At 36.2% G+C, this 15,674-nt stretch overlaps 2 protein-coding genes across 2 annotated transcripts; one reads left to right on the forward strand and one right to left on the reverse strand.

Moving 5' to 3' along the window:
• The first annotated feature begins 1,681 nt into the window (after window positions 1-1,681).
• On the forward strand, window positions 1,682-2,708 carry LOC120156378 (HVA22-like protein c). The gene is made up of 5 exons (XM_039167695.1): window positions 1,682-1,797; window positions 1,887-1,913; window positions 1,986-2,108; window positions 2,179-2,428; window positions 2,536-2,708. Exons 1-5 carry the CDS (start codon window positions 1,736-1,738, stop codon window positions 2,602-2,604), a joined length of 531 nt encoding a protein of 176 aa, XP_039023626.1. The 5' UTR covers window positions 1,682-1,735; the 3' UTR covers window positions 2,605-2,708.
• Window positions 2,709-8,427: 5,719 nt separating this feature from the next.
• LOC120156398 lies at window positions 8,428-9,417 on the reverse strand. The gene has a single exon (XM_039167712.1). It carries the CDS (start codon window positions 9,333-9,335, stop codon window positions 8,784-8,786), a length of 552 nt encoding a protein of 183 aa, XP_039023643.1. The 5' UTR covers window positions 9,336-9,417; the 3' UTR covers window positions 8,428-8,783.
• Window positions 9,418-15,674: the final 6,257 nt, after the last annotated feature.

The raw sequence follows: 15,674 nt of genomic DNA on the forward strand, positions 1-15,674 counted from the left end.
CACACACCTGTCACCATATATATCAACTCATACCGTATGTTTATACTCATGTTTGAACCGTTCATCATGTCAACTCTATTTGTTTGTTAATGGAAGCCCTACATAACCCAAGTGGGGATTTTCTTCTTCGTCTTCCTTCTTTTTCTTATTTGTATTGGTAGAAGCTACTACAATGGTGATTTCATTTAGGTTTTCTATATTGGGAAACCTTTATCTGGCAGCATATCTATGAAGATTCCCATTCTCAAAAAGAGTAGCTCTTATATTTCTCTAACTATATAACTAACTAGGGCTTCTTTTGTGACTTGCACCGCCTGATGATTACGGCTTATGCATCGGTAAATATTGAAATAATAAACATTTTGGTCCTTCATGAATCCTATTATTTATGTCTTAGATCCCTGTCAGATTGCTTTGTTTTGCAGCATTAACTAATAATTCAAGACTGGGCTGCATACATGTCAGTGTAGGGTAGTTATGATTGATTTAATTAAGGAGTCAGGTACCTACTTCGTAGTTACTACTGTCTAACAAGGAAAAGGATTGTAGTTATATTTGACGTTGTACAAGCTTTTTATGTATATCACTGTAAATATTTATATAAAGAAATAGGTTGAAACATAAATTATTCAATAAATCTTAGAGATAATAAAACATTAAATATAAATCTTAGAGATAATTATATATGCACGTTGCGTTTTAGCTGGCGATGGTGCTGCTAAAGTCTAAACTGAGTGGTAATGAAAACACAGCGTGAAGTGGTGCATTTGCCCAGTACTCAATGACTTTTCCAACTAAGATGCCATCTTTGCTTGTCAAGTGCAACAGAGCCTTCCGATCTGCTTTTATCATACGTCTCGTTGAAACGACCGTACAATTTTCAATCTATACCACTGACAAGTTTCTCACTCATTCAACGCAACCCACACTTAGTCCATCCATACATCTCATCCTACTAAATCTATCGCTACTTCACCATCCGTCGTCATAAAAAACTGATTAGCAGTTCCTATCAAAATTGTCTCTCATGAATGATGATTTTGGCAATATTTTTCTCTGTAATATGTATGACCCAGACTAATCTTTATTGCATGGTTAAGATCATAGATTAACAATATCCATATATTACATTTGAACATTCAGATACATTTGGTAAATGCACGTATGCTTAAAATGTATATATAAGTTGAGGGTCCTAAAAGTTGAAACATAAACCCAAAATGTTGCATGAATTCATGGTCCAACGTGAATACAAAAGATTTCTGGAAGCCCAACCAGACCAAGGCCGTAACCTATGCCTTGCTTGCTTAGTGCACTGCAGACCGTGATTTTAGGTAGCTTCTCGATAAAATTATTAAAAAATATGTAGGAAAAAAAAGCATTCGGATTACATTTAATGTATTCAAAAAGTAATTAATAACGATTAATATATCATTATCTAATGTATTAAAACTTGTCTTCATATGTTTAATGGGTGTTATCATCCAATATGTGGCATGTTTATGTTGGTGTTTTGATGCGAGGGAACAGATAGACGATCACAGGTGATGATATTCAAAGAAATTCGGTGCCTCTTTTCCCGTGCAGCATAAGATTCTCCGATTCAACCTTTACCCCACAAATTCACTTTCAAAGTTTAATCCACAAACCTTTCACATTAACCCCCCGCACTTTCTCTCCTCCTGCTTTTCACAGCTTTAAAGCAATCTGCAAAGCAAAAGGAGTGAGTGAGTGAATGATGGGTAACCAGCAGAACTTTCTTCAAGTTGTTGCCAAGAACTTTGATGTTCTCGCTTTGTATGTCTCTTTCCTTCCAACCCTTTACTTCATTTTCCACTTTTTCTTTTTTTCTAACTGGCTTCTTGTTTTGCTCTGGCTTATTACAGGCCTTTGGTCACTCTTGTTTACCCTCTGTAAGTATGTTTTCTCTTCTTTGAACCAAGTGACGTTGTTATCACTAACAAGATTGCCATTTTTCGTGGCAGGTATGCTTCGGTTAAGGCCATAGAGACGAGGTCCAACAACGATGATCAACAATGGCTGACCTATTGGGTCCTTTACTCTCTCATCACACTTTTCGAACTCACATTTGCCAAACTCCTTGAATGGTAAGTAAGCGAAAAAGCAAGCTGCCTGTTTTTTATGTAAGAAGAAACTGAAGCAGTGGTTGAATCCCAGGTTTCCGATTTGGCCATACGCGAAGCTGATATTCACATGCTGGTTGGTGCTGCCTCACTTCAATGGCGCGGCCTACGTTTATCGTCACTTCATAAGGCCATTTTACATGAACCCTAAACGCGCCACCAGTACATTATGGTATGTACCTCGTAAGAAGAGTATTTTCAGCAAGCAGGATGACATTCTAACTGCTGCCGAGAGGTACATTGAAGAGCATGGCACTCACGAATTTGAAAGGCTTATAACCAAGGTAACATCAACACATGCGGTTTGGTTATATAAGTACGTATTAACATAAGTAACAACTTAATTACTTTATGAGTTTAAAATGTAGTATTATTTATACTTGATTTGCAGGCTGAGAAGGAAGAGAGGGTACGACGCAGCAACAATTACATGATCTTTGATGATGATTACAGATATTGATCTCTTAATTTATCAACTTTCTTTTGCTGTAAGAAATGCCAATCATATGCGGATCTTCTTCTATTTCTTTTGTTTTGTACGATCAGCGTTTGGAAAGCTAATATTTTTACAGCACAATTCGGAGATAATTAATATAATATTTTATAATAAATGCAATACTAGCCGACGGCTGTCATGCTTCCATCGAGGCAGAATAAACTTTATAATCGAGCGGGCAAGTGGAGCTTTCGTCTCAAAAATTTTATAATTTTATTTTTATTTTAAAATTTTTTAAATTCGTTCTCTTAACATAACATAAGATCTCGTGATCCCCCATAACCACCAACCTAATGTCTGCTCCAAATGAAGTAAACTGCAATGCAATTTACCAATGCAAAGCCCTGTATGTATAGTTTCAGTAGCAACAGAAGCTGAAAGTAGCCAAGTTAAAGATTCTTCGTTTTCAGCATATTCATAGGAAATTGGGTTCTTGGGCTAGTAAGGGTGTAATCAATCTCATTAACAGTCCAAATAGAAACTATAGATCAGGTTTCTATGCCATGGAGCAGAGCTTGGTCCAACCTTGTTAGCCCAACCTAAATGCATATTGACGACATTCCTTTTATCGGCGACCACTCTCAGCACCACAGATGGATATATTTGGCATGATAAATTTGTTGAAAGCTTAATTGCAATTTCTCACTACAATAAATGAGTTATTTTAATTGGAGAATATTTAAGTACGTTTAAATTTATACCATTATTTAAAGTATAACAATAATAATATCAATTAAATTAAATTGGATTGATACATCCAATCAAAATTCAAATAATATATAGGTGACATAAAAATTGAAGCAATAACAATTTGGTGGGGTATTGATTTAGGATATTTGGTGCGGAGATAGAGAGAGGGAACTTAGGAATAGATTGCATGGTGGAGCCACAAACCCAACTACTAGAGGTTCTAGAAAAGCAAAAGGAGATGGAGAAAAACAAGCAAAGCCAGCCTGTATAACTATATACCTCCACACGTACTCTCCTCCTTTCTGTGGTTTTTGGCTACCTGATTTCCACCACTCAACCAACCACTTTTTCCCCCTTTTTCAGACTTCTTTGGATTAATCGTATCGCACACCTGATTTTAGTAGGTAAGTACTTCAACGAAGATTTTCTACATGCATAAATTTTCAAACTTGAAATCCACTTCATTGATATCAAACTGTTTATCACTTGAACCAATGATGTTAGTTCAACCAACCACTTTCTTCCTACAATTCTATATAAATTAAATACTATCATAACATTAAATAAATAATTATTTAAATCAAATTAAAATTGTATTTATTTTGTTAATGTATAATTTTATACATGTATCAAATAAAATTCTTATCTTCTAAATATGTATTTTGTTTTTATAAATAATTAATTTAGTTTGTCTGACCCATGGGCTGGATAAGATCTTTTGACCCAATTTTACAAATAGATAGATATACGCAGGGAAAATTAGGTCCCTTTAAAATAATAAAATTGTATAAATTTATTTTTAAAATTGTAAATTTATAAGTTAATGTATTTTATCCATTATATAATAATAAAATTATGGTTTAATTCTTAAGGAACCTATAAAATCATTAAATTACATGATTAACTCTCGAGAAAAATTGAATAATTTAATTTATAACACAAAATATTTTATGATTCCATCGCCGAATATACATAAAACTTGGAAGTAGCGTTGTTGAAGGTGACGGAAAGAATGGGGCAAGTGGAGATAGGAAGGAATAGTAAATAGGATGGGACATTTTGATGCCAAAGGCCCAACCAACTTGTGCTGCCCTTCTTTCTTAGTTTATGATCCACATAATTGCTGTACCACTGCCCCATTTCCTCCTCCTTTTGCAATTATTTTCAATAATGCAATTGGGTACTTTTAGACCATTTTAAACATCAAAGTAGTTAATATATATAAATGATATAATTATTAATATATGAAAACATGCTTAAAAAATCAGACATATTCGAAAAATGTGAAAAACACGAACAAAAATTAAAAATGACTTCAATTTTTATAGTGAGTTTCGAAATGCAAACAAAGAAGACAAAAATTTGGTCCTTTTTTTTTACTTAAAACGTCAACATTAAAATTGGTCCTTTAATTTATGTGATAGCCTTTTAAAAAAGTATTATACTCTCTTTTCACAAGTTTTAAGGTATTTGAATGTCCAAATAAAAAACAAACACGACTTCCATTAGTCAAATCTTTTAAAGCTACGAATTTCCCATTTCAATTTGTGCAATGGTATTGGTGCTTGCTTGACTTATCCTAGATTATTATTATTATTTAATTAATTGAGGTTTGATAGGGTATTTCAAGGGAGAAAAATGCAGCAGACAGTGAGATTTATTGTCCTGTTTTGGTCATGAATGTATTATGTAAGCTCTTGGATTTGGTTGTTAAACAGCAAGTGTACATCTGAAACGTCATAAAAGCTCAAGTTTCATATATATGCTTTGCTGATGACACAAAGAGCTCAGTTATTGGTGTTTAGAGTATTTTGAATATATTGTATGAGATGTGAGGCGTGAAATTAATCCCGCTATATGAGAGTATTTACCGTTTGGGTAAAGTATAGTAATGGTCACTAAACTTTTCTAAAGATTTCATTTAGGTCCCCCAACTTTTAAAACTTGCAATACAGTCCCCTAACATTTAGTCCGTTTGCAATATGGTCCCCCAACAGTTACTTCAAGGATCATATTTCAAACGGACTAAATGTTGAGAGACCATATTGCAAATGGACTAAATGTTGAGGGATTGTATTGCAAGTTTTAAAAGTTGAGGGACTTAAATGAAAGCTTTAGAAAAGTTCAGTGACCATTACTATACTTTACCCTTAAAATAAGTGACCAAATACTGAGTTTACCCGATTAATGAAACAACAATAGTTTTTCTCAAATCCAATACCATATTTAGAATGAAGGCGAGACTAATCCAAAAGATTACTTAAAGTGTATTAACAGTTTTATTGTTGGGTAAACTACACATTTAGTATATTAATTATTAGTTTTTTGTTTGTTTTAATACCTAAACTTTTAATTTTTTTAAAAATCATATATATCGTTTAATTTTTGTTTTATTTCAATACCCGTTAAAAACGTAACATTAAGTTTTGAATTTTTTTTGAAAGTTTAGTTAATAAAACGGACTAAAACTGGTAGTTTATATACTATACGTGTTATATTTACATCAGTAGGGTACTAAAATGAAATATAAAACTAAATATTAGACATAATTTTAAAAAATTGAAAGTTTAAATATTAAAACAAATTAAAACTAATAAATTATGCACTAAACACGTAGTATTATTTTGTTTGGACAAATTTACAGAACTAATATAATTTCCTTGATTATTTGGCTTACATGAATCATTACCTCCTAAACTATATCATTTATATCGAGTTATTATCTAAAATATTATTCAAAACATTATACCCCTCTAAATTTTAAATTGGTACTTCAAATGTCCCAATCCGTTAATTATGTTAGAAAAAATTCAGTAACGAATCATAATACGGCATGTCACAACTTAATTTCAATTTTTTGTAATCTGAAAATCTGTTAAAAAATAAAATAAATAATATTTTAATGATTAAAAAATAAAACATTTAAATCGGGGCTTTTACACGGCAAGTCGCTGCCGGAATTACAGCTCTTGCTCCCGATGTTGTTAGGAAAGCATTTGTCCATCAAAACTACCTTATCTTACATCAATCTCCTGAATTGGTTCATCGATTTGTGATGGTTCTAACGAAGAAGAGAAAGCGCCAGTGACCGAGATTGTTGATGAGGTTATTGACGATTCACAGATGGTCGCTGATTCTAGCTCCAAAATCGAAGAAGTCATTTGCATCTATTCTGAAGGTTAAGAAGGAGAATGCAATCCATGTATCAATCCCTACAAATTTCCCTGTGAAGTCTTCAGCAAAATCTCATGAGCAACTGCACCAATGGCTGCTCCTGCAACAGCATCTCATTCACAAATTTCCAGCAACAATCAAGGTCTCTCTGTCTACATCAAAGGTCTACCTTGGAATGCTACAGCTACACCAAGCATGCCGGGGAATGAATTTCAGAAGTTTGGATCTATTAAGAGTGGTGGTATTCAAGCTCAAAGCCAGAAGCCCAGAAAGGGTTTTGTTTTGGTTTCGAGGAATTTGAAATGGTACGTTCTCTGCAGAGTGCTATAGAGGCTTCATTTATTAATATTGGTAGCCGTAAAGCTGTTGTTGAAGAAAAATGATCTACTTCTCGAGATAACAGAGGTCGGTTCAACTGTCGTCTGACTCCGACAAAGTTACTCTCTCCCCACGACACCGTCTCGTGGAAGGAATCGGACCAGGGAGGCGTTGGCTCATCAGTTGATGGGAGTGGTCAAGGATTACGCCAGTGAAAATGATGCTCTAAAGGGAGGCTTCAGGTTGCCGAAAGGAGCAATAATTTTTTTATAATTAAATATTGGATAAAGTATAGTAATGGTCACTGAACTTTTCTAAATATTTCATTTAGGTCCCCTAACTTCTTAAATTTTCAATAAAGTCCCTCCACTTTTAGTCCGTTTGCAATATGGTCCTCGACAGTTGAGGGACCATATTGCAAAGAGACTAAATGTTAGGGGATTGTATTGCAAGTTTTAAAAGTTAGGAGACCTAAATAAAATATTTAGAAATGCTCAGTGACTATTACTATACTTTACCCTTACCGTTTTTATGCATCATGAATGATGATGATACGTATAAAGTGTATGAGCCATCCCACATCCATCATGCATTATGTATTTATGATGGATGGATGGGAGAACCCATCATCGTCATCTCACATCGAAGGTAGGTCCCATCACTGTCCAAACACCGACATCAGCAGTTTGATATTTCCTTTATTATCCTCTCGGTTCCCACTCCTTTTTATTTATTTCCTCATCATACTGCACGCCAAGTCACGGGCCAATAATTAATTAGTTTTTGGACTCATTGCCTGTTTTTTGCTTCTTATTTTTAACTTTTCCGTGGAAAAAAGTGACAGTCACCACCTCCAATCAAAGAGGAGAGAGGACTGTGATTGGATCTCAGAACCGTTTACCAATCACCTTGGAGCGTGCCTCCACGTCCTTGGTCGGAGAGTAAGATATGGTGACCATTAACGAACAAAAACCTTACCCCCAAATTAAAGCTATCCAATGACAAAAGCATCCTTATAAACGTTCCTCGATAAGGGCAATTATTAAAATTAATTTCGAGATACGTGTTTTATTATTAAATATTTTCATTTATCATTTATCATTAATAATATTTTAATTAATATATTATCACCGTCTTCGGAAATTATTGTCATTGTGCTCCTATAAAAAAAACAGAGAAAAACTCTAGAACAAAGCCTGTTATATTTTGTGCACAAATGAACCAAATACAATATATATTACTATGTTTTGATATTTGGTTAAACTACAAGTGAAGTGTTATAAAAAAATAATTTTAAATCTTTGGCAAACATTTGTTAAAAGTTGGACCATCTATGAAAATAATATATGTATTGATACTTTCGAATGACATTTTTAATGGCAATAATATGAATTGTTTGGGGATTTAAATATGTATTTTTATTTGTTTTTGGTCATTAAAATGGGTATACTTATTATGCGTACGTACCATCGTTTAAAGGCTTTTTTATTACTATACGTACGTACAGGTTGCTGCATCTTCTTTTTTTGCCTTAAAAGAAAATTCTTAATTTTCAAAATGCTGTTCATCATCTCAATGAGAGATAATTTAATTAGGAAATTCGAGAAAAAATATGAACAATCTTCCCTTTCTAAAACACTTAAATTTTGTAATGAACAAAGGAACATAGGGAAAGTCCTGATATTTTCAAAGAGAGAGGGTCCAAAATAAATTAACCCAGAAACTTAAACACCTTCAATCCCGAAAATGCCTGAATTTGGTGGGGTAATATACCTCTAATGCGGTTGAGGGGCTGCAGACTTTGCTTTAGTTGGGAGGGGAGAAGGAAGTGAATTGTTTCTCTCTCTAAGGGAGGATATTTTTTCATGTTTGCCCCCACACTCCCCAGTTTTTCCCATTTATCTAATTTTCACTCCTACCGTTACTTTCATCTTAGTATTTTTTTTTCTTTGGCCATAATACTACATGAACAATTCAGACTGTAACAAAGTATAGTAATTAGCCGCCTCATCTTCAAGCTCCCATAGCCCATCACACAACGCAAAACCATTTCCGCCATTGTCGAAACCTTCATCGAACTCAACACCCAAAACACTTTCTCTATTCGGAATCCCAAGCTCATCATCAGAAGCTTCGAGCAAATGCCTAATGACTTGCTCTTTATCATCGACCCGTAAATCCTCGTCTCCTTTCAAGGAAGAAGTTGCCGTCGTGCGGTCTTCTATGCTGACCATGCAGTTGCTGTTAGTCATCCCGGCAGGGTTCTGTTGGTCGTGGGCTTTTAAGGGCGTCGTCGTCGGAGGGAAAGGGACGTCTAAAACGGAATCCGAAGAGAGCTGTTGTTGTAAAGAGGTGATGAGAGAAGAAACGTCTTGGCTTTGGTCCACCTCTTCTGCTTCGAGCAAAGAGAGTGTATGATTGTATGATTTGTGGCGTTTTGTCTCTTCAACGAGTTCTTCGTTTGAGCTCTGGGTTTCTTCTCTTTGGCGCTTTGAAGGCATCTGCTCAGCCATTACAGCAAAGAAGAGGAAACAGAGGATATTTTGAAGGTGATGAGATGGAAGAGAAGGGTAAAAGAGAGGATGAGGAGAGAGATGGATGGTCGAAAGGAATTATATAAGGTTATTTGGTATAACCGACACTTTTTTTTCTGACACCATTTAACTAATATTTCTAGAAGTAGTACCTTTTCTGTTGAGTTGGTAAAGGCGCGTCTCCGGGGACGCGCTTTACCCGTGTTTTCGCTGAGTTGGATGTCACGTGTGGAAGACGCATCCCCGGGAACGCGCCTTTGTCAACTCAGCAGACACGTGTGGAAAGCGCATCTCCGGGGACGCGCCTTCCATTAAATGTCATAAATGCCCCATCCGTTTTTCCTAACTACCCCTCCTCCTACCCTATATAAACCCCCTCAACCCTCCCTCATTCTTCACACCAAAATCATCTTCTCCTCTCTTATATAACTCAAATTCTCCAACTATTTGAGTTTTAAATTTGTTATTAGTGGTAAGAAATTTATTTTTATGTTAGTATTTTTTTAAATAGTTATTATTTTTTATATTAATATATTTATGTAAATATTATATTTTTTATTAAAATAATATTTATATAATTATTATTTATTTAGAATTATTAATTTTTTTTACTAATTATATTGTTTTGTCTACAGTTATAATGGAAAACGAAATGCTGTTGCGATTGGATATTGATCATATCTCCAGACATTTTAGCGATATGGTAATATTTTTTATAATTAATGTTAATATTTAAATTTATTTTTATTTTAAAGTTATTATGAATTTATATTAATTTTTATTTTTTATAATGTATATTATTTAGGATGCTGATCGTATTTTAGAGACTTTTATTAAAAATCCACGTATACCGACACCGGAACGTATTTTGCCATATTTGGCTTCTGCCGGGTTCGGGTATATTGCAACAATTATAGGCGGTTGCAAACTCGAACATGTCCTAATTTCTGCACTGATTGAGAGGTGGAGGCCCGAGACACACACTTTTCACCTTCCATGTGGAGAGGCGACAATTACATTGGAGGATGTCTCTATGCATCTGGAGCTTCCCGTTGACGGAAATATGATGTGTGGTATGGCGGATGGTGATTGGCAATCAATGTGCATTGATTATCTTGGAGCTGCTCCGCCAGAGTTTAATGGAGGTAGAATAGCTTTATCTTGGTTGAAAGCTAATTTTGAGGTTTTAAATGAAAATGCTTCAGAGGATCAAGCAAAGGCATGTGCTCGGGCATATATTCTACGAATAATTGGAGGAATATTGATGCCCGACAAATCTCACAACCAGGTGCATTGTATGTGGTTGCGGCATCTGATTGATTTTGATGAAGCTGGAAGATATAGTTGGGGTGCTGCAGTTTTGGCATTTCTCTTTAGAGAAATGTGTCGGGCGACGAATTATAAGAAAACTGCTATCGGTGGATGTCTTCTGCTTCTACAATCATGGGCGTGGTTCCGCATGCCTTTCTTATGCCCGATCGTGAATGAACCATACGTATTCCCCCTTATTGTTGATGTAATTTTCGAACTAAATTTTGATTTAAATATTTTCAATTAAATAGGGTGATATTTAGTTTATATTATATTTCATAGGTGGTCGATGAAAAGAAAGGACCATAAAAGTATACCTACTGGGTTAGAAGAAATTCGTTTACTTATTGATACGAAAGCTGGGTCTGAGGTATGTTTTTAAATTTGTTTAATTATTAATATTTTAATTTAAAATGTTAGATATAATTAGAATATTTTATTTATTTGAATTGTATATTTATATTTCAGTTTCAGTGGATACCTTATGCGAGCGATGAAGTGAAAGCTTGCATCCCACCCCACCTTAGTGGGTCATTAGAGGTATGGATATCGGTTATACCTCTTATATGTTATGCTATTATTGAGTGGCATCCAGTTGATCGCGTGCTCCGTCAGTATGGTTGTACGCAATATATTCCTGGAGCTCCTAGGAATTTAGACGACGTGCATAACATAGATAGACGAGGGAAGAAAGATGTTAACTGGGTGGTGAGACACAGAGATTGGATTGCGCTTTGGGAGAACCGATATACACTGGTGGCCCCTCGACAATATTACGCTGAAACTGGTCATATGGTTACGGATAACTATATGGATTGGTTTAATGAAAATGGGAAGCCGTTTCTACTTTCGGCGGAAGCACGAGGGGTTAACATTCCTAGGCGCCGAGAAAAACGTCAACCGTCTCAATATCATCGTCCCCCGACGCGTGGACGGAGAGAAGGCGCTACCGGTTCTGCATCAGTCCCACCACAACATCCTTATTCATCGATGCCGCAGGGGTACATGCCCAGCCCTCCACTTCATATGCCAAGCCCACCAGTTTATATGCCATCTTCGCAGGGTTACATTCCGAGCCCGCAGGGTTACATTCCTAGCCCGCCAGGTTACATGCCTAGCCCGCAGGGTTTTATACCATATGGAGGTGCATATACGACTATGTTTAATGATTCAGCATATGGTTCATATGCATCTTATTTGGCTGGTGGTGCTTCTCCGCAGACACCTCAATCTCCATCTGGATCACAGACATCGATGCCAATGTTTCCACAGTTTTCACAGTTCCCGGGGAGCGGTGGGATTGTTACTAGCACTCCTCCAGGGTCGTTATTTTATACAGGCCCTTCAGCCCATTCAGCGTCATCTACACCAAATGAAGAAAATGCTGCTGATGATGATAGTGAAGATGAGGAGACTGAAGAACAAGTTCCACGAAGAAATCCTCCACGAAATAGACAACCACCGCCATGTGGAACTCATTCGAGAAGACGACATCGGTGATCCAGTTATATTTAATGTTATTTAAATAATTATATTTCAGAATTTTATGTAATTTGGTTATGTTATTTAAATGTTTCATGGTTGTTACATACATATTTTTTAATGTTATTTTTTATTCACATTTAACATTAAATGTTTGATAAATGTTTTTAAAATACAAATTATATTATTCGAAATTTAAAATAAAAATAAAAATAATATTATTCAAATTTAAATTTAAAATATAAATTATAGTATTCGAAATTTAACATTAAATTTCAACTTAATATTCCAATTGTATTCGAAATTAAAAGTTATATTCCAATTATAGTTCACAATACTTAAATTGAAATTAAATTTATCCATACATATGATTTTATCATTAACATATATATTAAAACGTATACATTAAAATCAACTTATGTTGAGTTCATCGATCGACGGAATCGGCCAAGAGGGGGTGAATTGGCAATTTATTCAATGTCACATTTCAATGCTCATTTCATACAATTTCAATGTCACAATCAACTTATCACTTCACATTTATTCAATTTATCCATACAATCTAGTGTCCCTGAGGGACATGAGTGACATAATAGGGCAATGATAACATATTCTCTGATGAAATAATGGAAGGCGCGCCCCCGGGAACGCGCCTTCATGTGAATAGTGAAATAATAGGTACTGATATATCGGGTGTCCCCGAGGGACATGAGTGACATAATAGGGCAATGATAACATATTCTATGACAAAATAATGGAAGGCACGCCCCCGGGAACGCGCCTTCATGTCCCCTGAGAAATAATAGGTACTGATATATTTAGTGTCCCCGAAGGACATGAGTGACATAATAGGGCAATGATAACATATTCTCTGACGAAATAATGGAAGGCGCCCCCCGGGAACGCGCATTCATGTCCCCTGAGAAATAATAGGTACTGATATATCTAGTGTCCCCGAGGGACATGAGTGACATAATAGGGCAATGATAACATATTCTCTGATGAAATAATGGAAGGCGTGCCCCCGGGAACGCGCCTTCATGTGAATAGTGAAATAATAGGTACTGATATATCGGGTGTCCCCGAGGGACATGAGTGACATAATAGGGCAATGATAACATATTCTATGACAAAATAATGGAAGGCTCGCCCCCGGGAACGCGCCTTCATGTCCCCTGAGAAATAATAGGTACTGATATATCTAGTGTCCCCGAGGGACATGAGTGACATAATAGGGCAATGATAACATATTCTCTGACGAAATAATGGAAGGCGCGCCCCCGGGAACGCGCCTTCATGTGAATAATACTCCGATTATAGACACTATTATATGCAACGTATTATAAACTTTCAAAACAAACTTCAGTTCACAATCTTTCAAATTCTCAAATTCCCAAACTCTAAATTCTCAAATTCTCTGAAAATGAGTCATCTTTCTGCTGTTGTTTTGTATGATGGAGAAATTAAGAAAGCTGAAGAGGGGGTTGTTTTTGAGTCAGATCATTATATCCCCTTAACCTTGAAGAGAAACATCACAATTGAGGAGTTAATCACAAAAATTTCGTTAAAGATTAATGTAGCAGGCCAGAGAAGACTATCTTCACTTCAGTACAGATTTCCTACTGAACTTTTTCCGCTCACGTATACATCATTTCAGCTTTCAAACGATGATGATGTTTCTATGATGGTTGATGCTCATATGGGGAGTTCACAATCTCTTATTGAAATGTATGCCACTTTTATTGAGGTTCGTGCAACTCGTGGTCTCTCATATTCCTCTCACTTTGGCATTGCATATCAAACTGATCAAGTTGATAGCCCGACACAACTGATCTGTAATGATTTCACATCATTAATGGCGGATCCAACGCCATATACCATGCCATCAAGTTCAATAGGAAGGCATTCATCTGCAACTGCTTATGATCTCAACCCACGTGGCTTCACCAATAATCCATATGGCAACATCTCTTCTACTTCAAGGGGAAGACATTCATCTGCCAATGTTTTCGACTTACATATGGAAATGCCAACGAGACGACAGTCTATTCACATCCCACATGATACAATGGCCTCAAGTTCAAGGGGAGGACACGCAAGCGGGAACTTATTTGACCTCAACATTAGATTATCGGAGGAACCCTCATCTCCACCAGAAGAACCTCTTCGGGAGCCAGGTGCAGATGGTGCTGAAACGGGATTATTCGTTGAACCTGACTCACCACAGTTTAACGTACATTCTGATGATGACGAGGATGACGTTCCGATAAATACAACACCAGCCGAACTTCCTGCACATATGTATGAGGCTGATTATGATGCAATGTATGAGCCTGAATTTCCAGATCTTCCTGATGTTGGCAACTATGGACTTCAATCATCAGTCAATGACAGTAATTTACATATTGGAATGGAGTTCGCATCGAAGGAGGAAGCAATGATGGCAATAAAGAGTTACAATATTCGTAACTCAGTTCAATCCCGAGTTGATCGATCTAACACGGAGAAATATGTCTGCTACTGCGTCCAACGTGACAACGGATGTCAATGGATGGTCCGTGTATCAAAGAGGAAGAGGAAGAACAACTTATGGGAACTAACCAGATACAACGGTCCTCATACATGTTGTGCAACAGGTATAAACCAGGATCATCCCAACTTGGACTCTAACATTATTTGTCAAGAAATCATGCCCATTGTGAAGCAAAGCTCTCATATATCTGTTGCAGTGTTGATTTCTGCTATACAGTCACAATATGGGTACACTGTCTCATATAAAAAAGCGTGGTTGGCAAAACAGAATGCCATTTGCAAACTTCATGGCGAATGGGATTCCTCTTACAACGAGCTGCCCAGTTGGTTTCATGTTGTGCAAAGACTTAATCCCGAGACAATTGTTGAGTTCGAAACTCAACATCATTACGTGAATGATCGAATGGTTCGCGATCGCTGCCAATTTTACCGAGTCTTTTGGACTTACCCTCAGTGTATTAATGCAGTCAAGTACTATAAACCAATTGTCCAAATTGATGGTACTTTCTTGTATGGGAAATACAAGCAAGTTTTATTATTGGCTGTGGTCCAAGATGGAAACCGCAATATTCTTCCTGTTGCGTTTGCCCTCGTTCAAGGAGAAGACACTGAGTCTTGGGCTTTTTTCCTTAAAAATTTACGTTTACATGTTGTCACCAGGGAACGAGTATGCATTATTTCAGACCGAGGAGCCAGGATAAAAGCAGCAATGGACTCTTTGGGTACAATGTATAGACCTCCACATGTTCAACATCGTTATTGTGTCCGTCATATTGCTGCAAACTATTACGGAAAATACAAGAAGAACGATGAACGTCAGTTAGTCGTGTGGATGGGTATGTTACTTTTTCCCAATTTTTCTATCAATTTCTTATTACTTATTTATACTTCATATTAACTATTACATATTCCTAATGGCTTAGGTTACGAACTCTTACCTCAAAGGTTTGAGTCGATGCTACAAGAGCTGTTTGGCAAAAATAAGAAGGGGTG

The sequence above is a fragment of the Hibiscus syriacus genome, unplaced genomic scaffold, assembly GCF_006381635.1.
Source record: "Hibiscus syriacus cultivar Baekdansim isolate YM2019G1 unplaced genomic scaffold, ASM638163v2 tig00111220_pilon, whole genome shotgun sequence".
NCBI lineage: Eukaryota > Viridiplantae > Streptophyta > Magnoliopsida > Malvales > Malvaceae > Hibiscus > Hibiscus syriacus.